The sequence below is a fragment of the Anopheles aquasalis genome, chromosome 2, assembly GCF_943734665.1.
Source record: "Anopheles aquasalis chromosome 2, idAnoAquaMG_Q_19, whole genome shotgun sequence".
Lineage (NCBI taxonomy): Eukaryota > Metazoa > Arthropoda > Insecta > Diptera > Culicidae > Anopheles > Anopheles aquasalis.
The window spans coordinates 22,707,501-22,727,807 of NC_064877.1; the positions used below are offsets into that span (position 1 = coordinate 22,707,501).

General features: G+C 52.3%; 1 protein-coding gene across 1 annotated transcript in view; it reads left to right on the top strand.

Moving 5' to 3' along the window:
• LOC126569029 (transcription factor SPT20 homolog) overlaps positions 1–19,774 on the top strand; it is a 27,926-nt gene extending 8,152 nt beyond the window's left edge. The window contains exon 2 of the mRNA XM_050225813.1: positions 18,264–19,774. Coding sequence (XP_050081770.1) covers positions 18,276–19,514 — 1,239 coding nt within the window. The 5' untranslated portion in view covers positions 18,264–18,275 and the 3' untranslated portion in view covers positions 19,515–19,774. The remainder of the gene's footprint in view (positions 1–18,263) is intronic.
• The last annotated feature ends 533 nt before the right edge of the window (positions 19,775–20,307 follow it).

Sequence of the window (20,307 nt, forward strand, 5' to 3'; positions counted from 1 at the left end):
CGGTTTTGCGGTTGATGTTGTGAGGTTCCTCAGCCGGTGACTCCGTTCGACCGATCGATTGCCCACTTCCTGCGCACGGACGTGCGGTTCCCGAGTGCCGAGGATAAATTTATTCCGCACACACACATTTCATCACTCGACGATCGCACTCCGGATTGCATCAGGGGCACAAACATACCGCAAACACCCCGCGGTGCCCCATGATCACCATCATCATCATCATCATCATCACGTCGCCAATCCATATTAGATCATGCGGCAACATGGCTCTAAATTATACGGGAATCGATCCCGGGGTGTTCCCAGCCAACCAGCCTGCCAGCCAGCTCCAGATCCGCTCCAGATCCACGCCGAGGATGTTCGTTCTGACATCTTCGTCCGTGCGAGCGGTCTGCCCGGCATTCAATAAATCGAGCAAAAATGCGTCGAGAACCGGTCCGATGGTGAGCGAAAAAGAGATGGCGAGAGAAGGGCGCATCATAAGGGAATTCACGAGGAATGTCTACGGATTGCCGTGGAGGAGTCCTCCGCAGAACTCGGCGACGTCGTAGCCGTGGCCATGGCCGTGGGCTGTGGGCTATTCTTGGAACGGCACGACCGCACGATGGCCACGGTTCTCTCTCTCTCTCTCTGTTGGGGCCTCTGCCCGCAAGTGAAATTACCTGTTCACAGGTCGTCACCAGTCAGCAACCATCAGCGATCGCGAGCCCAATCCCCGCGCTGACGGGTAACGCAGATAATTAATGATAAAATGTGATGATCGTTCCCTGGTAGTGGTTCTCGTTCTCGTACAAGAGGGCCCATACGATTGGCCAATTTGTCGATTCCCTTCCTCCCCATTGTAGACCCGTTTGGAGAGTAGCTTGATCTTCTGGCCCGCTCGCTAATCAATCGCTTCGACGCCGTTTGGCGATCGCGGCTCAATCCGTACACGAAATGATGCATTTTGTATGGTAATTATAGAACATTAAAGCATCCACCTGAACCCTCGATCACTGGACACAGGGAAGGCCTAGCGCATAGGAACACAAAACAGCTTCCCTCGATCGAACGAACGATCTGAGGAACGATCACTGATCGGACCAAATCGAACCAAACCAAAAGGGGTTCTGTAGAACGATTTACCGGAGGACTGATGGGGCACATCCGTCCATCCGATCGGTCCCGAAAGAAAGTAGCTACCTTCCTTCGTCTCTCATGCTCCGTTTCCCCTCTCCCGCCGAGATAGAACCCCGAGAACGAGCGGGGCGCAAAAGGAAATCGATTTCACTCGGCCACGACCTCCAAACCATCCAAGCGGCCACTCTGCTCTGCTCTGTGATCGTTGCTCGAGTTTGACTTCTACTTTGCACCCCGCCACCTCCTTCCCTCTCATCTCCTTTTCCCTCACAAAACATCCTTTTTTGCCTCTTGCAACCTCCAGCGAGCTAATCGCTTCTCCTGTCGAGCGGGAAAAGATCGAGGAACACGGAATGGAGGGCAAAGGGTATCATCAACACGCGGTAACCGAGTCCCGGGCGGGGTGTGCGATTGTGTTTTGATTACATGCATCGAGGTCAGGGACAAGGTAGAGCAAGATACGCGGCCTCCCACTTTTGACGGCATCGACGATACTGCGCGAATCCTCCAGTTCTCTGCTTTATCTTTTACTCCTCGCACTCTCTCTCTCTCTCTCGCGCTGTTTGTGATATCTATTTCACATTCTCGCGCTCTATCTCCCGCCTACACGGTGTGCGCTCATTCATTTCACGCGTTCGCAAACCAATCCTTCCAGAGCTCCAAAGCTCCAGCCCCGTACGGGCGCTCTCGGTAACGGATTCCTCTACGTCTGCGGTGCTGTTTCGCGGATCCAAAAATATCTTCACCATTCAGCGACCACTCCGCTCGCCTATGTCGGCGGCCCTGACCGTGATCTTGCCGCGACCGAGCGATCGTCACAGAGACGATCCTACTGCCACAGTGCCGCCCATTACGCGCCCATTTACAGCTATCGTCTACCGAGCATAGCTTGGCAGTTTGGGGAGGAGTGGGGAGGGCAGAGAATGGGGGTTGGGGGGCTGGCAACCAAATTGAAAAGCCCGATACTACACGGACAATCCCTCCTCGCTTTCGGATAAAATCCAATTTCTTGTTGCTTGTAACTTCTGCGGTTCGGTTCTTTGCTCCTTCTTCGCGGACGCTTCTCACAGGAACCTTATGGTAACCAACCACCACCAACGAGATCGTGGATGTCTGGCACCCTCCGCTCTTCCCTCGGGTGCCAAACAAGGGCCACCGATGCGTGCTGCTATTCGAACAATTCGTTCAATCAATACGGGGTGAAAACCAGAGCTCACGATCCATGCGCCACGACAAACGGCGACCGCATCGGTAGCAAACCGCAACAATGCGCACACCATAGTGGTGCTCCGTGCCAGCCTAGAGATACACGCATCGAAACATCATCGCGCATCGCGGGCAGATGGCTTCCGTTTGCGCTTAGTCATGGCGCGCTCGCGCTCCTCCACCGTGCGAGCAACGGCTACGCCAACATGTTCCGTTTTATTTTCATTCGCCTTTCGTCTGCCGGCGTGGCCACCACCATGCGGCCACCGCCGCCACCACAGCCACCGTGGACCATAATTTCTTCTATTTATTACATTTCCACCCCAACCCCCCCCGCTCCCTCGGTTTGGTTCTGCAATTCTGGCGCACCACTGAACTGACCGTGAGTGTGTTCCAGCCGGTACGGTACCAGTAGCCAGCCGTTCCGTCGTCCTTTCTCCCTGGTGCTCGATGCTGCTGCCTCGATACTGCTGGACTGGCGGGCACAATTTAATCCACTTTTCTTTCCACTATTTGTGTGGGAAAATGGCGTTTCGGCGTCGATCAATAAAACCACTTTTCTTCTAGCACGTCTCGCACCGCCTCCTTGCCTCTCTTGGTTCTTTTTTTTCTTTTCTTTATTCATTATTGATCGACCTCGGGCGAGCCATCGATCGAGTGAAGTTATGCTGGCGATTTATGCGCCAAGCCCGAACCGGTGGTGGTGGTGGTCGACTGCAATAATGATGACGCAGCTCGCAGGCACGATGATGATGATGATGATGATGCTGATACACTACTGTTTGTGGTTTGCTCTGGTGCTACCTGCTGCTGCAGCTGCTGTTTTGCTTTTGCTATTCAGCTGTGGTGATTTTGCGATCAAAGTGCACTGGGAGGTGCTGATGGCGCATGGTAGCATGTTTTATTTTATTTTTTTAATGGAATTACGGATGAACTGTGATGGCCAAGGGGTTTGTTTTCGTCTCCATTTTGGTTCTAACACTTCCATTTGCAGCACAAAACGCTCTAGCTTTCAATCCCCGGGAATTAGATGCGTTTTCAAACGAAAGACTCTCACCATCTAGTAAGCGACGAACCCGCTCATCGTCGTCATCGTTGTCGCGAGGGGCCCCGCTAACGAGCGAACGATCTGCGGTCAATCGCAAATCACGGTTGATCACCAAAGCGCGGCCAAAAATCCGTTCCGTTACATCCGCCACTCTCTGTGTGGCTCCGGCGCAAACGGTTGCGTGGTTCAGTAATTGAACGGTTCACTTTTTTTCTCTCTAGCCCTCTCGCTCTCTCTCACCTTCTTAAGAGAGCCGACAAAAGAATGTAACTTCCTTCTCCGATTGCGAATGGATTGCTCCCGTGTGGTGGGATCGGGATCGAACGAACGTCTCAGCAGATTGATCGAATTTTGGTTTCAATCCCGCACCGTGCGCGCGCGTGAGGCCGCGTCAACCGAGACCATTGCGATCAGTATTATCCTCATTATCACCTCGCTTCCCACTTTCCGTGGTGTGTATCTACCCCGCGAAGGCCATAATCGTGATCATTCCGGCCTTCACTGGCCACAGGGCCCACGCCCCCGTCGATCCTGACGCAAAGCCAGATCGGAACGCATCGGAATGTTGACCGACTTCCGTCTTTGGCTGACCGACCGACTGATCGACCGTGGCCGCCATCCCATTGACAGCTGGACCGACAGAGGTCGGTAAGGTCAGCCGCAGAAAAAAAAAACGATGGCTCACGGACGGATCAAACTCATTTTCCAGACCGGACACACCCTCATAACATCTTCATCCCTCGGGCGGAGGTTGGCCCACGCAAAGCGTGGCCATACCGCTCTGGCGAAAGTGGGCCCCTCGGAGGCCCCTCCAGATCAGAGCTGGAACTGGGGCAAATGTTGGGACCCTAAACACTCCCGGCAGTGGCCGGCTGCAGTGGCCCTTAATTTGGCCCCGCTTTTATTGAGAGTAAAACCGTCTCGTTAAGCGTTGCTCGTAATTCCCACGCGCCTCCGTTTGCGCTTCTTCGCCCCTGGCCACCACGATCACCACACGACACGGGCCAATCCGCTTGGCTCAATTTCATGCTCCGGTGGCGTGCTAATGCGCGCATCTAGGCCGCCCCGGCCGATGAATCTCGGATTCTCACGCCAAAAACGGCTCGGTCTCTGGCTCGGTGTGGCCACTGGCGACAGTGTCATCAGAGTGAGATTGCGGCCACAGCAGCAACGAAGACGACTCGACAACGACGACGACGTCGACGACATCAATGCGTACCATCAGCATAATTATTATGAGCGAATGAGGAACCACAAACCACGGTTGTGGCAGTGGCGGTGGCGGCCTCGTTGGACCTTCACTATAAATCATGATGCAATCCGCCGGCTAAACGACGGAACAATCCGCTTTTACCTCTTTATAACCTTATCATTTTATGATGATCCCCACCAGTCATCCCGTTCTTTCCTTCCTTCTTTTTTTCAGGGGGGGGGAGTCCGATCCTATGTATCGATCGTGATGATCTTCTGATTGTCCCGAGAACGTGAAACGCTCGTTTTGGGCCACTCGAAACGCCCAAATAGAACCCGATCTTGTGCTTGTAAACTTTACGGTCCACTTAGAATCCGGAACCCCTCTACGGCGCTCGCCCTGTTCGCTTACTGTTTACTTTTATTGTATTCTATTTTATGCTTCGTTTACTGCCACCCAGGGCCCCCTCCGCGCGTGTTCGCGTGGCCATTTTTATGTATTTCGGATGCATACACGCCACGAACATTGCCTCCGCATCGTTTTCGTATCGTTCAGCGCCCGTCCGACGCTCGATCACTCAATCGATCAATCAGCTTTTTGGCGAAGATTCCTCCGCTGGCTCTTGAGCTCCGTTAGGTGCTGAAGGTGATGACAACAGACAACAACGCCAGCCACGGGTTTTCTCTCTCTCTCTCTCTCTCTCTCTCTCTCTCTCTCTATATCTATCTATCTATCTTTCTCCTTTTTTCTTGCTCTCTCACTTGGCTCGCGAAATTAGGCTTCGAAAAGGGTTTGTCATTTCGCTTCATTGTTGTACCTTGTGCCGAATCCTCATTTGTCCGCCAATGTTTTACATTATTTTTTTGCTGAACATTATGTGCCTGTGTGTCCGCTCACAACGGGAAGGCCGAGCTGGATTTTTTCCCTCTCTCGCTCTTTCTCTCTCTCGTATCCATCAGGGCTTGTCCGCACCGCTTGTTAATGATTTTAGCACATCAATCATCGCAAAACCCATCAGCCAGTCAGCCATCATCTGTGACCTACCTTTCTGGGCTAACAAGCCGCTTGGCTTCTTTTTATTTTGTGCTATTGGCGCTGCTGCTGGTGCTCCTGCTGTTGGCGCTCCGGGAGCAATTAATTTGCGTCTTCCTCACCGAATTTGCCTGCCACGAAAAGTGCATCATCTGCTGGAAGTTGCCGCGTGTCGTGCCGGAAGGACAAAGGCATTAACGCGCCCCCCGCTGACCTAGCGCTCTGGTGCCAATGATGCATGCACCGCGGGATCCGGAATCCGGAATCCAGTAATAACCGTTTAACTGAGGTGTTGAAGGTGAATTGACTCTTCATCATCGCGGCATCGCATCGCAACGATGTTGGACCAGAGGTTGAGGTCAAGAACGTCCAATTTCCCAATCAAATCTCGGTTCAATCGATTGGACCTCGGAGTTCGCTGCAAATCACGGCACTCGAACGGAAAACCGGCAACATTCGTTGCGTCATTACTCAACCTGATAAAGTGGCGCTAGTAGAAGGCGAGCTGAGAGAGAACAAGGCTCCTTAACGTGCCATTCGTCGTTGTGGTTGGCGCCAGCACGCAAATTTGTCACACCTACAGGCCTGTTCCGGATTCCAACCGGGTGCTAAAAACCTCGCGACCAGCGACCACGCAGCGAAAGCGAAGACAATCGGAAGGTGGTCCGCGTTCCCCGCGGATTTCGTTTTCCGTCGTTTCGATCTCCCTTCCCGAAAGTGGTCGCGCCATTTTGCGATGCAGATTCGTCACGGAAATCCATCTCGGGGTGCTGCGCCGTATGGGCTGATGATACAACTTTCGAACGACTTTCGGTTGGTGGCCCCAAAAGGTCTACCGCTCGCTTAAGACCCTCAATAGGTACTGATTGAGGTGATGGCATCAGCCCATAAAGAGCTCTTTGCATAATGCTCGCTCGGTGATCGGTGTTTGGTATGGATATGGTACTCGGCCGCTCGGACGTTGCGCCAGGTTGTTGTTTTTGTTTTCTCAGTTACATTGTTGCCAGACACAACCACACACGAGCACTCTTACGGGGAGCTATTGGTGCGTTGTTTTTAGTGAATTGTTTTAAAAACCACTCACCACGATTCCAGCACAGATCAACGGTGGCGCCACCAGCCACTGCCTACTGCAATTCGGTATGCTCCAGTTTACAACATTTTTCGCCTGCCGCCCGGCTACTGTGCACGAGTGCACGCTCCGCAACACGCGGCGTGTGCGCACCGGCACCGCACCACAGCGCAGCATTTGTCTTAGCGCGCGCGGAAGGAGAGGCGAAGTTGGATAGAAAACATGGAAACGGAGCACCAGATCATCGTGGCCAAGGTGAAGGCGCCGGTCTAGTCTGGTGGGGCTGATGCAGGGCAGCATAAAACAACGTGGTGTGGTGCTCGTATCGCACCGGGCACATGTTTTTAGCTGGAAGAAGGGCACGGGGCCTCCGGTAAGTTCCTCCACTGGCCGCACACGAGATTCGTGCCAGACGAACCAACCGGTGCACTGCATGATGTGGCTGTGGTGATGAATATCAAGGTCACGGACCACTTCGGTTGCTTCGGTGGCCTTCGATGGTCACCGAAACGAAATGAAACAAAACGAAACATGTCGGCATGTGACGGTCAGTTTCCATCAGGCCCATCAGGCGACCTAACAAATTCGTGTCACATCAATTACAATGCGGTCGCGGCCATCGTTGTAACACATATTTGTCATTGCGAAACATCCCCTTCCCATACCAGCAGGCAGCATCTCATCCTCTTCTTTCGCTACGCCCGAAATACACAAATTGTCCGGACATTCCACAGTCGCAGGCAAGCGGATGACCCCCTCCCCCCTCGCGAACATTACTCTTCTCTGGCGTCGTCGCTAGAATACAATCTTCAGTCCAACGGCGGCGCCATCACCGTAACTGGGACACTGGAACTCCGCAGCTGGAATCGTTCGGTTGTTCGATGATTAGTTTGCGAGAGAGAGAGAGAGAGAGAGAGAGAGAAGTGGCCGCAAGAGAGAGGGGAACCATTCTACCGCTAACCGGAATGATTGGCCAACTAGCCGGCTAATCCCTTTTCTGACCAGAAAGCCCGGTCAGCCCGTGGCCAGGCCAGGTCGGGTAAGTTCCCGAACTCAATTAGAGACCTAGAAGTCGCTGCCCAAGAGACGGAGCGGCGTGTGCCACAAAAGGCTCTGGCATGCCAGCACAAAAAAAGGGCTCGGACAATGTATCCGTTGGCTCATTACTATCTCACGTTGAGTCGCGCACACGTTTAGCACACGACCCGGTGGTGGCGGCCAAGCGGTACCGATTTCCGTGCCCAATTCCTCCTTCGCTGGCCCTCAAGTGGCCACAAGTCATCGCCGCCACCGTTCGCAGCAGCAAATGGGAATTGAAATTCCTCATTTTTCCGTTCTTTCTGCCAGCTAGCGAGTGAGCGAGCGATCGAGAACCGAACCGAAGGGGAGAACCTAATAAATCAATCGACGCGGTCGCTCGCCGAAGCTCATCAACTTGGCGCAGGCCTCGTGACCGAAGCTTCCTGATTCGCAAATCGCGAGACGGGGGAATAGCGACCGGTACCCTGGAAGTGGCTGGAAGTGGCGCTACGGACCGCATCCCTGAAATGGTTGTTTGGGAATGGCGTCAAGATAACGATTCTCTTACCTCCGCTTGTTGTTATTACGCTGCCGATCGTTACGTCAGTCAGTCTTCTCCAGTTTTACCTACATCGAACCGTCCGGTTTTCTCTCTCTCTTTCTATCACTCTATCAACAAACAACGGATCCGGAATCTACGGTTTAGGTTTTTTTTTTCGGTGTTTGCTGATGGCCCACTTCACGGACGCTCCGTAGCGTATGACCGGACTGGACTGAACCGGAGAGCGTAACGATGCGCCCAGAACGGTATCCGACCGGTGGACCGGCGTTGGACCTCCTACACTGAGGGGTCACAGCGTTCTCGGGCTGCCTTCAGCTTTTAGGCAAAGCATTTCGTGTGCAATTTTGACAAACAGCGACTAATGAGCGCCAGGGAACATCCAAGGGAAGCGGTTGGCCAATGCTGCACCCGTCCAGAGTCAAGTCAGAAGCCCACGGGAGGAAAGGAGAGAAGCTGAGGATGATGATGATGGTCCGGTCGATGGTGGTGGTGATGATGATGATGTTCCTGTTAGGCACCATTCTACCTTATTATCCGTCGGTCGTTGTTTCTCGGCCTCGGAGCTTTTGCTACGCCATCGCGGACTCCTCTCGATCTTTTTCTCTCCCTGGTTGTGGCTCTGTGGGCCAACTCCGGGGCCGGCCGGTGAACGGTGAATAGAATTGGGTTACGGACGCGCAACACAGTGGCATGCCCGAGTCAGCCAGTTAGCCCGGTAGGCTGGTCAGCCGGCCGGTCGGAGAATGAGAATCGATGCCGCCCGAAATGCCGAGTGCCCCTTCTGGTGCCCGATCTGTGCTTCCTTTGTTAGCGGTGCTTCTGGGCCTATTGTTGGCGGAATTAATCGATGAAATTGTGCCTTACCACGGGGACGGGGAAAAGGAAGTGGAAGATGGCCACAGTAGTTGGCAGCAGACATTCCCAGATGCCCCAGAACGCAGAGAATTGCAAATCTCACAGTCCCCCCTGTTCTAAGGAATGATCCGATGTTCTGCGGTTTTTGGAGCAATTGAAGTCCACCCGGTACAAAGGCCATCCACCGGGATCGGACTCGTACCGCAATGAGCTTCCAATGTCTGTCTTGCGGTTCGGATCATCTTCTCCAAGAAAGTGAGCTGCTGAATCGCGAACAGCGCCGGCTCGTTGTGGGTAATCCCTTTACAGTCAATCCATTTACTGCTCGAGGGCTTCGCGAGGTCAACGGCAGATTAGAATCGGTTGATCGTTTCGATCGACTCGACGAAAACCTCAACAGTAATCGTCTCAGTCGGATACAATTCCTTGAGGATTCTGGTGCGACGATCGGAGCGTCAACATTGTTTGCACGGCAGCATTCGACAAGCAGACAAGCACCTTCCACCGTCCATTCGAAGTGGCCTTTTGTTGCTATCAGCACCCGTCATCAGCACGCTTATTGTTGGTTTGATGGCTGCCCATAAATCTTCAAGCGTCCATCGTCCACTTGACGGACGGTTGTGAGGATGAACAGACACTTGGGTGTGATGTAATGTTCTATCTTGGACCGTCGCCGCCGTCAACACTTGTCCGTCCGTTCGTCCGTGTCGCCCGGTTGACGGCCGAGGTCGTCCAACGGGGACCTCGACCTTCCCATCCCAAAATGGGACGAAGCAATTGGTATGATTTGATCGGTGAGCGCGTTGATGAGACGCACATCGTCGAGGGATGTTCTAATCCCTAATCCCGACGCTCTTCTGCGGTTGCTGATCGGTATCTAGCGATTCTTTCAACTCGCGGACCGAGGGCTCCGGATCCTGGACTCCCCTACAGGCTTGGGGTTCCAGGTTACGGATCGAGAACGGTCTGAACAGATTTAGAAGCCGTGTTCGGTACCAAGGGCGACCTTGGCCATTGTTTGTGCCACAATCATCGTCGCTGAATGGAATTGGTTCGACCACTGCGGAATATTGGATCCGATTTGCTCGTGCGATCGATCGATCAATCCGATCCGAGATGCTGATGCACAATCGAACGATCGATGGTTGAAGGTCTGCCGGGAGGGAGGGTGCGCTTTGTCGATTGAAGATCGAGGCCCTGCGGGTATTAGCCGCATTAGCAGCGGCATTAGCAGCAGCCACACAATACGGGCGAAGCGATTGAAGAAGGAATTGAGTTGCTGCTTCTTCTATTGAATTTTCTATTCATCCGGCGTTCCCACATTAATATGCCCCGGTTCGATCGATCCACCGTCCCGAAACGCCATCACCCGGCGGGTGAAACGGGCGGAGATAGGCAGATTAGAAATCGGATCTTCGTCGCTAACGATCTTCAAAATTTGGTGCGCAATCGACCGCAACAATGGGCGGATGGACGGCCAATCGACCGGCCGGCCGGCTGGCCGGTGTAAACAATAAAATTATCGATCGATAAGCCCTCCGCGGGGTGGAACACCGAGAGCGAGAGAGAGTGATCGAGCGAATGAGAGAGAGAGATATCAACGAGGATTGATTTCAGGGCGATCTTTGGATCGTATCCGGACGGCATCGTTCCGGGATCCGCCCGGATTATGATCAACCATGGAGCCGGCGATGGACCGGCCAATTATGGGTATTTATGGGAAATCAGCTGGCCAGGGGGAGGAAAAACCAGGTAACGCTGATTGGAAGCGCCCCAGAGAGAACCAGCGCCGTCGGCCACGGTCACGGTACTTTCCAAAGCAATCGGGGAAACATCCAGGAGAAACATCCATATCCCGGTAGGGTGCAGGGTAGGAGAGAGAGTGAAACTCACATGCACTGATTGTCGCTGGCCAGAGATTTTCCCTTTTCTTTTGTGAGTTTTCGCTTTCGCTAACAACCGCTACGGGGGAGCGCGTGCGATGAGTTCGGGTGATTGTCACCATCGCACCGTCGAGTTCCGGCCCGGGACAGGTTGGCCTCTGGCAGCATCGACGGCATCGATTCTTTATGCTGATAGTTTCCGGACCGCCAGAGGCAGCTGAGAACGCCGAATGCCTCTCAGAACACACACGTCGCGTCCTGGTGGCCTGGCCATCATTTTCATCGTCAAATCAATCCCAAAAGCACACTAACCGCTGGTGATGCTGCAGCTTGCAGGTCAGATTGGCACACCAGGAGGCTTATCTGTCCATTTTCGTACACTTTCACCGCCAGCCAGCATCGCAAGATATGGACCGAGGCGAAACAATTTAATTACCTTCATTAACGAGCGGTGCGGCTCACTTGCCGGTAATCTATGCGCGTTCATGCGCCAAGTAATGTAATGAGCGAGGGCCCCTGCTCCGAGGTACAAATCACGCAAGCGCCGTGACTTCCGCAACATGAACGGGCGCTCCATGGGCCACAGCAAGAGGCCGCTCATCTAACGAGAACGCTCGCGCTCGAGGGTGATGGAGTTGTCAAGTTTGATTGCCAACCAAACGGTCCACCGACACGATGCTCCATGATTTGTGATCTGCTTCTACCGTTGGTGCTGGTGCTGCCAACATCATGCAATGCTCCCTCACCCCCGGGTGAACAATGACCTGATCATAACTTTGAGTGAAGTCAACGGGAAGGAGTGCATTTCTTTGGGACGTCGACCGGCATGTCAGGTGCTTTTTTTTGACGGACGCACCCGGAATGCGATGCACCGCTTAGCACAATGGCCTCTCGCTTCCCTTGTACCCTTGTCTGTGTTGTAGGGTTGTGTTTGGCTGTCAGTTTGTCTGACAATTCCCAGCGCGACGAGATGGCACGATTCCTCGGCGTTGTAATTGCCCGTCCGCGTTTTTGGCCAGATGGTGCCGCCGGTGGTGCAGTGAACCGCGATTGCGTGTCAATGCATGGGAGAGTACGTATCTCATTGCATCTTCTGCTCACTGCAGCAGCAGCAGCGCCAGTGTCTTGTTGATGTCTTGATGTTGACGTTGACTTAATAACTCATTCACCAACAGGGCAGGAACCACGAAAGGTGTAATGACCCCTAGCGAACGAGCGAGCGAGCTAAAGAAGATGATTAAGCGCGTCACGCGGCTGACACACCCGCACGACAGCGACCAGAACGGCGGCTTCGAGGAAAGTCCCGCGGTTCCGTTCCGGTAGCCCTCCCGGTGTCACGGATCATAAGACCGGACCTGCAGGGCGGGTAGGCCAGCGTGAGCACTTCCGCGATCGTGGTGGTCACGGTACCGTACCTGTTTCCATCATCAATCACGCATGATTTATGGCACGGATCACGCGCGCGCGCTCGCGCACATTAGGGATGAGCAAAGGCGATTTATAACACTTCATTACGGTGGCGGATCGGGCGCCTGTGGATCGGAAGAAGCGGACGTACGGAGGCGCAAATGAATTTTCCGCTCTTATGCACCGCGGATACTCTCTCGCATTTGATCTGCTGGGCCACCCTAAACAGCCACACTTAACCTCACTCGTGGTAGAGGTGGCGCTGCTTATGAATATTAAGCCATCCACGTCGTCCATCATACTCAGAGCTCGATATAACAGCAAGCGTTGTTTTGTTTACAACTGGCATTGTAGAAACATTGAAATGAAAATTAAAAACTCATCTTTTTTAGGTAAAGAATCAATAATTACTCTTTCTATAACGCAAGCAACAAACACAAAGATATCAAAAGATGAATTTCTGTTACAGTTCGTTTGTTTACGAAAACCAGTGCACGTCCTTGCCCCTAAGACAGTTTCTACACACAGCCAAAATTTGGCGGCTAAAGTCAAAATTGTCGGCAAAAGTCAAAAGCTCCATATAAAAAAAATAATGGTGTGTGTAGGGACGCTTGAAAAGAAGAACTTCAGAAAAACTACAGAATCATCGCGAAATAACTTTAACACACCTGCAAACAGCTTTTTTAAAAATGTAATATGCTTTAAGCTGATCGGCAGACACATAATGCTGCGCTCCAGTGTAGGCCGTACCGTAGATGTAAATTTGTCTCCATCTGCCATTATTTTTTCCAAAATGTTGGAAAAATGAAGTTCTCTTTTTTTGACTTTAGCCGCCAAATTTTGGCTGTGTGTAGAAACGGTCTAAGACAGTTTCTACACACAGCCAAAATTTGGCGGCTAAAGTCAAAATTGTCGGCAAAAGTCAAAAACTCCATATAAAAAAAATAATGGTGTGTGTAGGGACGCTTGAAAAGAAGAACTTCAGAAAAACTACAGTGAATCATCGCGAAATAACTTTAATCACTCCTGCAAACAGCTTTTTTTAAAAAATAATATGCTTTAAGCTGATCGGCAGACACATAATGCTGCACTCCAGTGTAGGCCGTACCGACCCTTGTCAATATGACCCTTGTCTCCATCTGCCATTATTTTTTCCAAAATGTTGGAAAAATGAAGTTCTCTTTTTTTGACTTTAGCCGCCAAATTTTGGCTGTGTGTAGAAACGGTCTAACGTGCCGACACACTAGCACCGAGAATTTCTGTCCAGCATCCAGATTTTCGTGGCTGAGTCCGCTATCAATTCTGGTTGCTGTACTACAAGCAAAGATTTAATGGAAAAAAACGGAACTTCTTTGGCGGCTTTTTACCGATGTTCCGCTCCTGGAGTGAAATGCGGTCAGACCCTGGAGCGCCTAGAACACCGAACCGAATGATGTCACGGTGGTTCCCGTTAGCTGTTGGCTAATTAAAGCCCCGCCGCTTCCCGCGGCTAGAACACCGAAAGGTCATGTCGATGGCCGCCGCTGGCAGACCATTTTGTTTGCCACACTTTATAGCCTACCCCTCCGTCCCCCAGGGGGATGCATCGAAGGGCCATCGACGGTCAAGTAATGCGCCGCAAGCATGCGAAATGCGGTGCCAGTGATGTCAACCTGATCCGCCAGGGGGGTCGTTGATGGTGAACATGGGTGATCGTAAAACAAACAAACATGCAACCGACATGCCAATGGTCGCTTAAAGCGAGGGTTGGTGAGCTATATGCATGCCTGTTCGGCTTCGTCTTCGCTAATTACGTCGACACTGACCGTCGGCACGTGGTGGTGGGCCGGCAAAGCTTCAAAGCATTCTCCTCCAGAGGGAGGGAGATGGGAGAACGAGCGCTTCCCGCCCCGATGCGTGTTCTCGTAAAGAATGAGCCACTGGAGCGCGAAGCTGGTGCGTTTGGAGAAGGTTCACGGTTCCGTTCTCGCATCCTGTGTGGCGTTCCTACAACATAATAACATGTGTTACTTTATGCACCACTGGGCCGCGCACCCAACGGCCTATGCCTCCTAGCGAGAGCATAAATAAACGCCAGCACTGACGCACCGGCGTGTTCGCCCAGATGATGATGCGGAGAAGGGCTCTCCATGGTCCTAAGTACAGGCGATCGATGGCCGTGATGGTGAATGGTTTGATCGCACGCGAAACACATTTTAATTCCATTCTAGCTAGCAAGCACCGCGGGCGCGCGCGCGTTGTAATTGATATGTTCTAGGATCCACTTTTGACAAGAGCCTCAAGTGAGCACCCTCGGCCTCTGGCGATGGTTGAGAAGCTCTCATCGAGCAGCCATATTGGCATTGGAGCGCACCACCACTAAATACATCAAAGAAAGCTGTGATGAAGGGAAGGAGGCAAAACGGAGAATTCCGTTCCGGAGCAATAGTTCACTGACACCCTGGCTCCCCCACCCCCAATCCCAGCCTAACGGGGGGGGGGGGGTGAGGTTCAATGGCTTACGATCAGCGACTAAGGCGGGATCTGCTATTTCTCTGTTAAGCATCGGCATTAGCATCGACCGTGCTAACCATTAATCCGGTTAATGCCCGGACACCAATAGCCACCCCGAATTGGGGTGCGATGGAGCTAATTCTCATCCCCTGCACCCTTCACCCCTTGGCCATGCATCAGAATAGCGTGGCGATCACTGAAATGCGATCAAATCGATCACGATTGTTACCAAAAGTGGTCGCAAATCGTTCTCTTTCTCTCTCTCTCTTTTTCTGCCTTGCGATCGTGGCAGGAAGTAAAGCGAATGGTTGTCCAGTTTTGTTCGTTGATGAGATTCCTAACGATGGGAAACGAGGCAAATCATTCGATCGTACGTCCTCGTCTCGGGAGGAAAATGAGATGCCTATGATGCACCGTTTTTTTCCCCCGTGATCCGGAGTCAGTGATAAGGCTGGTTTAAAACCAAAACAAACATTCCATTCCTGGACCAAAATGGGGTACGTAGGGCCCAGGCTGGTTGTGTGAAAATCCGTTTTTCTCCTCCCGGAACTGGCCCCGACTCGATTCGATTCGATTCGATGATCGTGGTGAGCTAGAAATCTGAATTCCGTATCGGCACGGGCATGATAGAATATGTGCCACCGAGACCCAGCTCCCAGCTTCCCACTTCCGTCGCCCAGCCACTCTTATCTAAATCAATCAGTGGAAAACGGCAGCGTAACTGTTTCTCGCTTCGTGTGCTTGAGAGACAGCAACGGCAGCAACAGCCAGGAGCACCATTAACAAACCTCATAAATGGCGCCGAACCATGATCGGTCAATTAGGGAAAATCAACGAAAATTCTCTCCATTCCATTCCCCCCCCCCCCCCTCCGGATCGTTTCCCTCGGTCGGTCCTGTCTTGCGTCCTCTTCCATCGTGGTGGAATCCCGATTCGCAAAACGGAACATTGGCCAAGGGGAGTTGGTTTCGTAATCGTTTGTTGGGTGCCCGAAAAAATATGTAACAGCAAAAGGTTCAAGTCCACGCACTCTTTCTTTTCTTCTTTCTCTTTCTCTCTCTCTCTCTCTCTCTCTCTCTCACTTTATGCGACTGTACGCGATGCCTTCCGGTGATCGTCGAGGGTGGTTTGTATCCTTTGCTGATCGCCTTTCGATCATTCGCTAATGATCCGCTGATCGAAGCATGCAAATTATAAGCCCACACCCACGATCACCCTCTCCTCCCTCTACCTCTACCCTGTGAATGGGGCCGCACGCCGGGTTTGCAGCAAAGAAACTTTCGGGCCGCCGGAATCTATTGTTTAATGCTCGCGCATATTAAATATGCTTAGGCGCCCACCCCCGAGTGGTTGTGCCTGATCGGAGGTTGAGGTTCAGTGTTTAAAAGGAATCGTTACATTTGAGTCCAGACCATCCAATGGGAATGGGAGCAGGCGGATGAGGGCGGAGGATCGAGAAGAGAGAAGGAAAAAAAAACGGCAACGGAAAAACTCAGTTACTAAATCGTTACGCGAGCTGAACTAGGCGCACATCCGCACAGCATCAGCATTGCGCCGCCCACCATCACCACCACCCCAAGTAAAAGGGCAGCGACCCCAGGCCAAACAGTCAGTTGGCAGAAGCAGCGGAAGGTTCGTCGCTTGCACTCAACTCCATTAACTGTCAAAGTCTTTGTCGTCGTCCTAGAGCTGCTGCTGCTGCTGCTGCTGTGTGGTGATAATGTCTATGCGTCACACGCCAAGCAAACCCAGGATTCCGTGGCCAGATCGCACAGTTTATGCTGCGATCTCATTAATCAGAATGCGGCAAATTATTAGGTAGCGACAGTGCCCGACCCCAACCATCATCTTGAGAGAGGCAGAGAGAGAGAGAGAGAGAGAGAGAGAGAGAGAGAGAGAGAGAGACAGACAGAAGCGGGCATGTTACATTCTTCGTGGTTCGGTGACCAGCCTGGGCCTGGGTCGAAATGTAAGCGACGGCGACACACAGCGGGGGGGTGTTGGTGATGATGAATCGAGATAAACACGAGGGACGGGATCCCAGAACCGGCAATGACCGACTGCAGCAGCAGGCCGCATTATGCTTGCAGAGCATATGATCGAATGAGAAGGATCTGCGCCTCCTGGTCGTACCCGCTAGTTAGCACACCCAGCAGCACGATCACCATCTTTGGCTGCCCGTACTCCCAAGGATAAAGAACAGGCGAGAGACCATCCGGCTTTCCGCATGGCGCCAACAGATGGTCGGGCTTCTTTGGCTTTGCGTAAATCGTGCCCACCGGTAATGAGCGGGTGAGGTTAATTCAATCACACTTGGCCGCAATTGTCACGTCACGCCAAGGTTGTTACTCCGACGGCGACGACGACGGTTCACCCTTATCGACACACACGCGGTGCCGGTTAGCTTTTCCTTATTTCCCTATTAACGTTTTTTGAGCTTCGTGACGAGCATTGTCGAGCCGACAGACCTCAAGAACAAAGAGCAAACAAAGCGACGGAGGGGGAGTGAACAACATTAAACATTTATTTCATTTTCCTCACCGTGGTTGAAGGGATGCTGCGGTCGCTCAGTGTCTGTGTTTGCGCTTCTGTGCTCGGCATCCGATGTCTTTCATCCACGGATCGGCCTGTTACACATTCGCATTCGCTTTATCGTTGGGAATAAATCGAATTCAGAATTGCCGTTTTACGGGGGCGTGAGGGGTAGGAGGAGAAGAAAAAGTGGGCCTGGGGTCATAATCGCGGCGGTCAGCAGCCGAGCTTCCCATTCACATCACCATCATCATCATCATCAGCAGCAACCGATGGTGAGCTGCAATGGAGAAGGATTAAATTGCATTCTGCCTCCGGTGGTTTGCTGGCCACCGGGCTAATGATCACGGCCACCAACGGGCACGATCGGTGCGGTGCGGCAGGGGAAGAAGGTGGGAAGCCCTAAAGGGCCCGAAAGGGGTGTAACGATGGTTCCGATGGAATTAATTGGCTGGGGAAATATAATATTTTAAACTAATCAATTATCGTAAACCTTATTGCGCTTCTGTGCGGCTGATGCTACTGATGCTGCACTTCACGCCCTGAAGCGAATGACGACCATAGGTTAATGGGCACTCGAGCAATCGCCCGCTGGGGATGAGTTGGAGGTCGTTTCATCCTTCAGCGTAAGCAACGAGCCTTTGATTGAGTTTTACACCTCGAGAAGTCAATTCGGCGAACGGCTGCTCCTCGCTGGCTATATGCTCCTTTATGCTCACCAGAGGGCAGCTATTGTGCAACATTACTTTTATGATTACGATCCTTCTTCACCAGCTTTTATGATCTTACACGATGAACTAATTGTTTTTTTCTTTTCTTTTCTTTTCTTTTCTGGTATCCAGATTACCATCACGATGACGCACAAATGCCAGTTGCTCGCCCTGTTGTGGCTCGTGTCGACCGTCGCGGCCATTCCGATGCGTCCCAGCCAACTAGTGTCCGCGATGCAGAACGTGCAGCGACAGTACGAAGGACGCCAGGCGACCAAGGATGAGGCCGGTTTGCTGCAGGAATTGACAGAAGATGCACCCCAGACTGGTGAAAAGGAAGAAACCGTCGCCAGCGGAGACACGGAGCAAACGGCGGTTCCTGCGGCCAAACCGGTACCGATTTCCAGTGCCCGGAAACAGAAGATGCTCGGTTACTACGGACTGTACGCTCCGTCGATCCCAGCAGCTTACGGAGCTCCCTATGGTTACCCGTTGTACCAGTCGATGTTGGACTACTACGATGACTACGCGATGCCCGTCGATAACTATCCCAGCTTAAATATGCTGGCCAACATGCAAAGCTATCCACCGAACATGTACGCCAACATGCCGAGCAGCGTGGCAGCAGCATACCAACAGCCGATGGCCGGTGCCAGTCCCCTAGCGCCCAGCTTGCAGCAGCAGCTCAACAATCTTCTTCAGCAACAGGCACAACAGCAGCAACAACAACAGCAGCAACAACAACAACAATCACAGCAACAGCAACAAGCGACGAACCCTCAACTGGCCGGCTTGACTAATCTCGATGCGAATGCGGCCTCACTCGGTAGTTTCCAGAGTTTGGCGGCCAGCTTCGCAGCCGGTAACGACCACTACCAGGGTCTAGAGGATGAGGACATTCTATCACGACACAGCCAAGCGACGAGAAGACGTCCGGGGCAGGTGAAAAATTCGCCAATCTACTACATCCGGTTGCCACCGACACCGTACATGTTTGTGCCGGGCGTTGGTTACATCTCCCAGCCTCCAACCATCCAACCGATGGCCGCACCGATCCCACAGTACCAGCAACTCGCACCTCCCGTCACGATGAGCCCGTTCTACCAGCTGCCCATCAACTTCGTCTCGAACGGCAAACCGTCCGGTATCTACCAGTGGAACGGAGGTCCAGCGGCGGCCCCAGCACCGGCACCACCTCAGTTCGCTCTGCCCTACCCGAGACCACAGCGACCGGCGTACGTACCACAGGCCGGTTTCATCCAGGACTCGAAGATCACGCACCTGAAGGGTCCGTTCCTGTTCAACGGTCGGCCTGAGGAGATCTTCCTGCTGCAGAACGCCTACAATCCGCTGTTCCAGAGTCCACTCGCTGGTTACTACTAGGACCGAACGCGATGACGATGATGTTGTTTACCTGAATTGGAACCATGATTTGGGGCCGGAGCTGGTGTCGACAGAGGGACATCATAAAGCGGCATTATTGCAATCACCGGAAGAAGGATTAAACTGATAACGCACCACCTAGAATACACACTGACACAAACACAAAATTCAAATAGCTGGCCAGCCAGTCGACTGTTCAGTACTGACCATCTTCGTATTAGGTTAGAAATTTGCGTTTAGATAGGAAGCTAGGGAAAAAGTCACGCTCTAGTGGCCACTATAGGCCACTGCTGTGCCGTACGGCATGCCAGATAGAGTGACAAAGAAAGAGAGAAAAAGAGAGAGACAAAACAGAAAATGAAAGAGCAAAGAAGAGAGCGTTAGGATAATATTCGAAAACAGAAGGCTTGGAGAAACGTTTCGCGGATGGGTGGTTAGTACCGGTAAAGGGCTCTACGGACCAAGGCTGGGGAGATTAGTGTACAGAACTATGGAAAGGTAGCAATGTCTGACTGTGGGTGCCGGTGCCCGTCCATTGCCATCGGTGAAACGTTTCTTCGAACAAAACACTTTGGGAAATACTCTCGAAATAGAAAATACTCGTCGTCTTTTCGATCGCCACAACGAAGGACATGCGCGAATGCAGAACCTAGTGATTTAGGAGCGGAGTAGAGATGAGAGTGACGTAGTAGTTGTAACACTGTAACTAATATAAAACGATGCCTAGAATAAAACAATAATAAAAACAAAACAAATATCATGAAATGCAACCTGGTTAGCGTTATTCAATTGC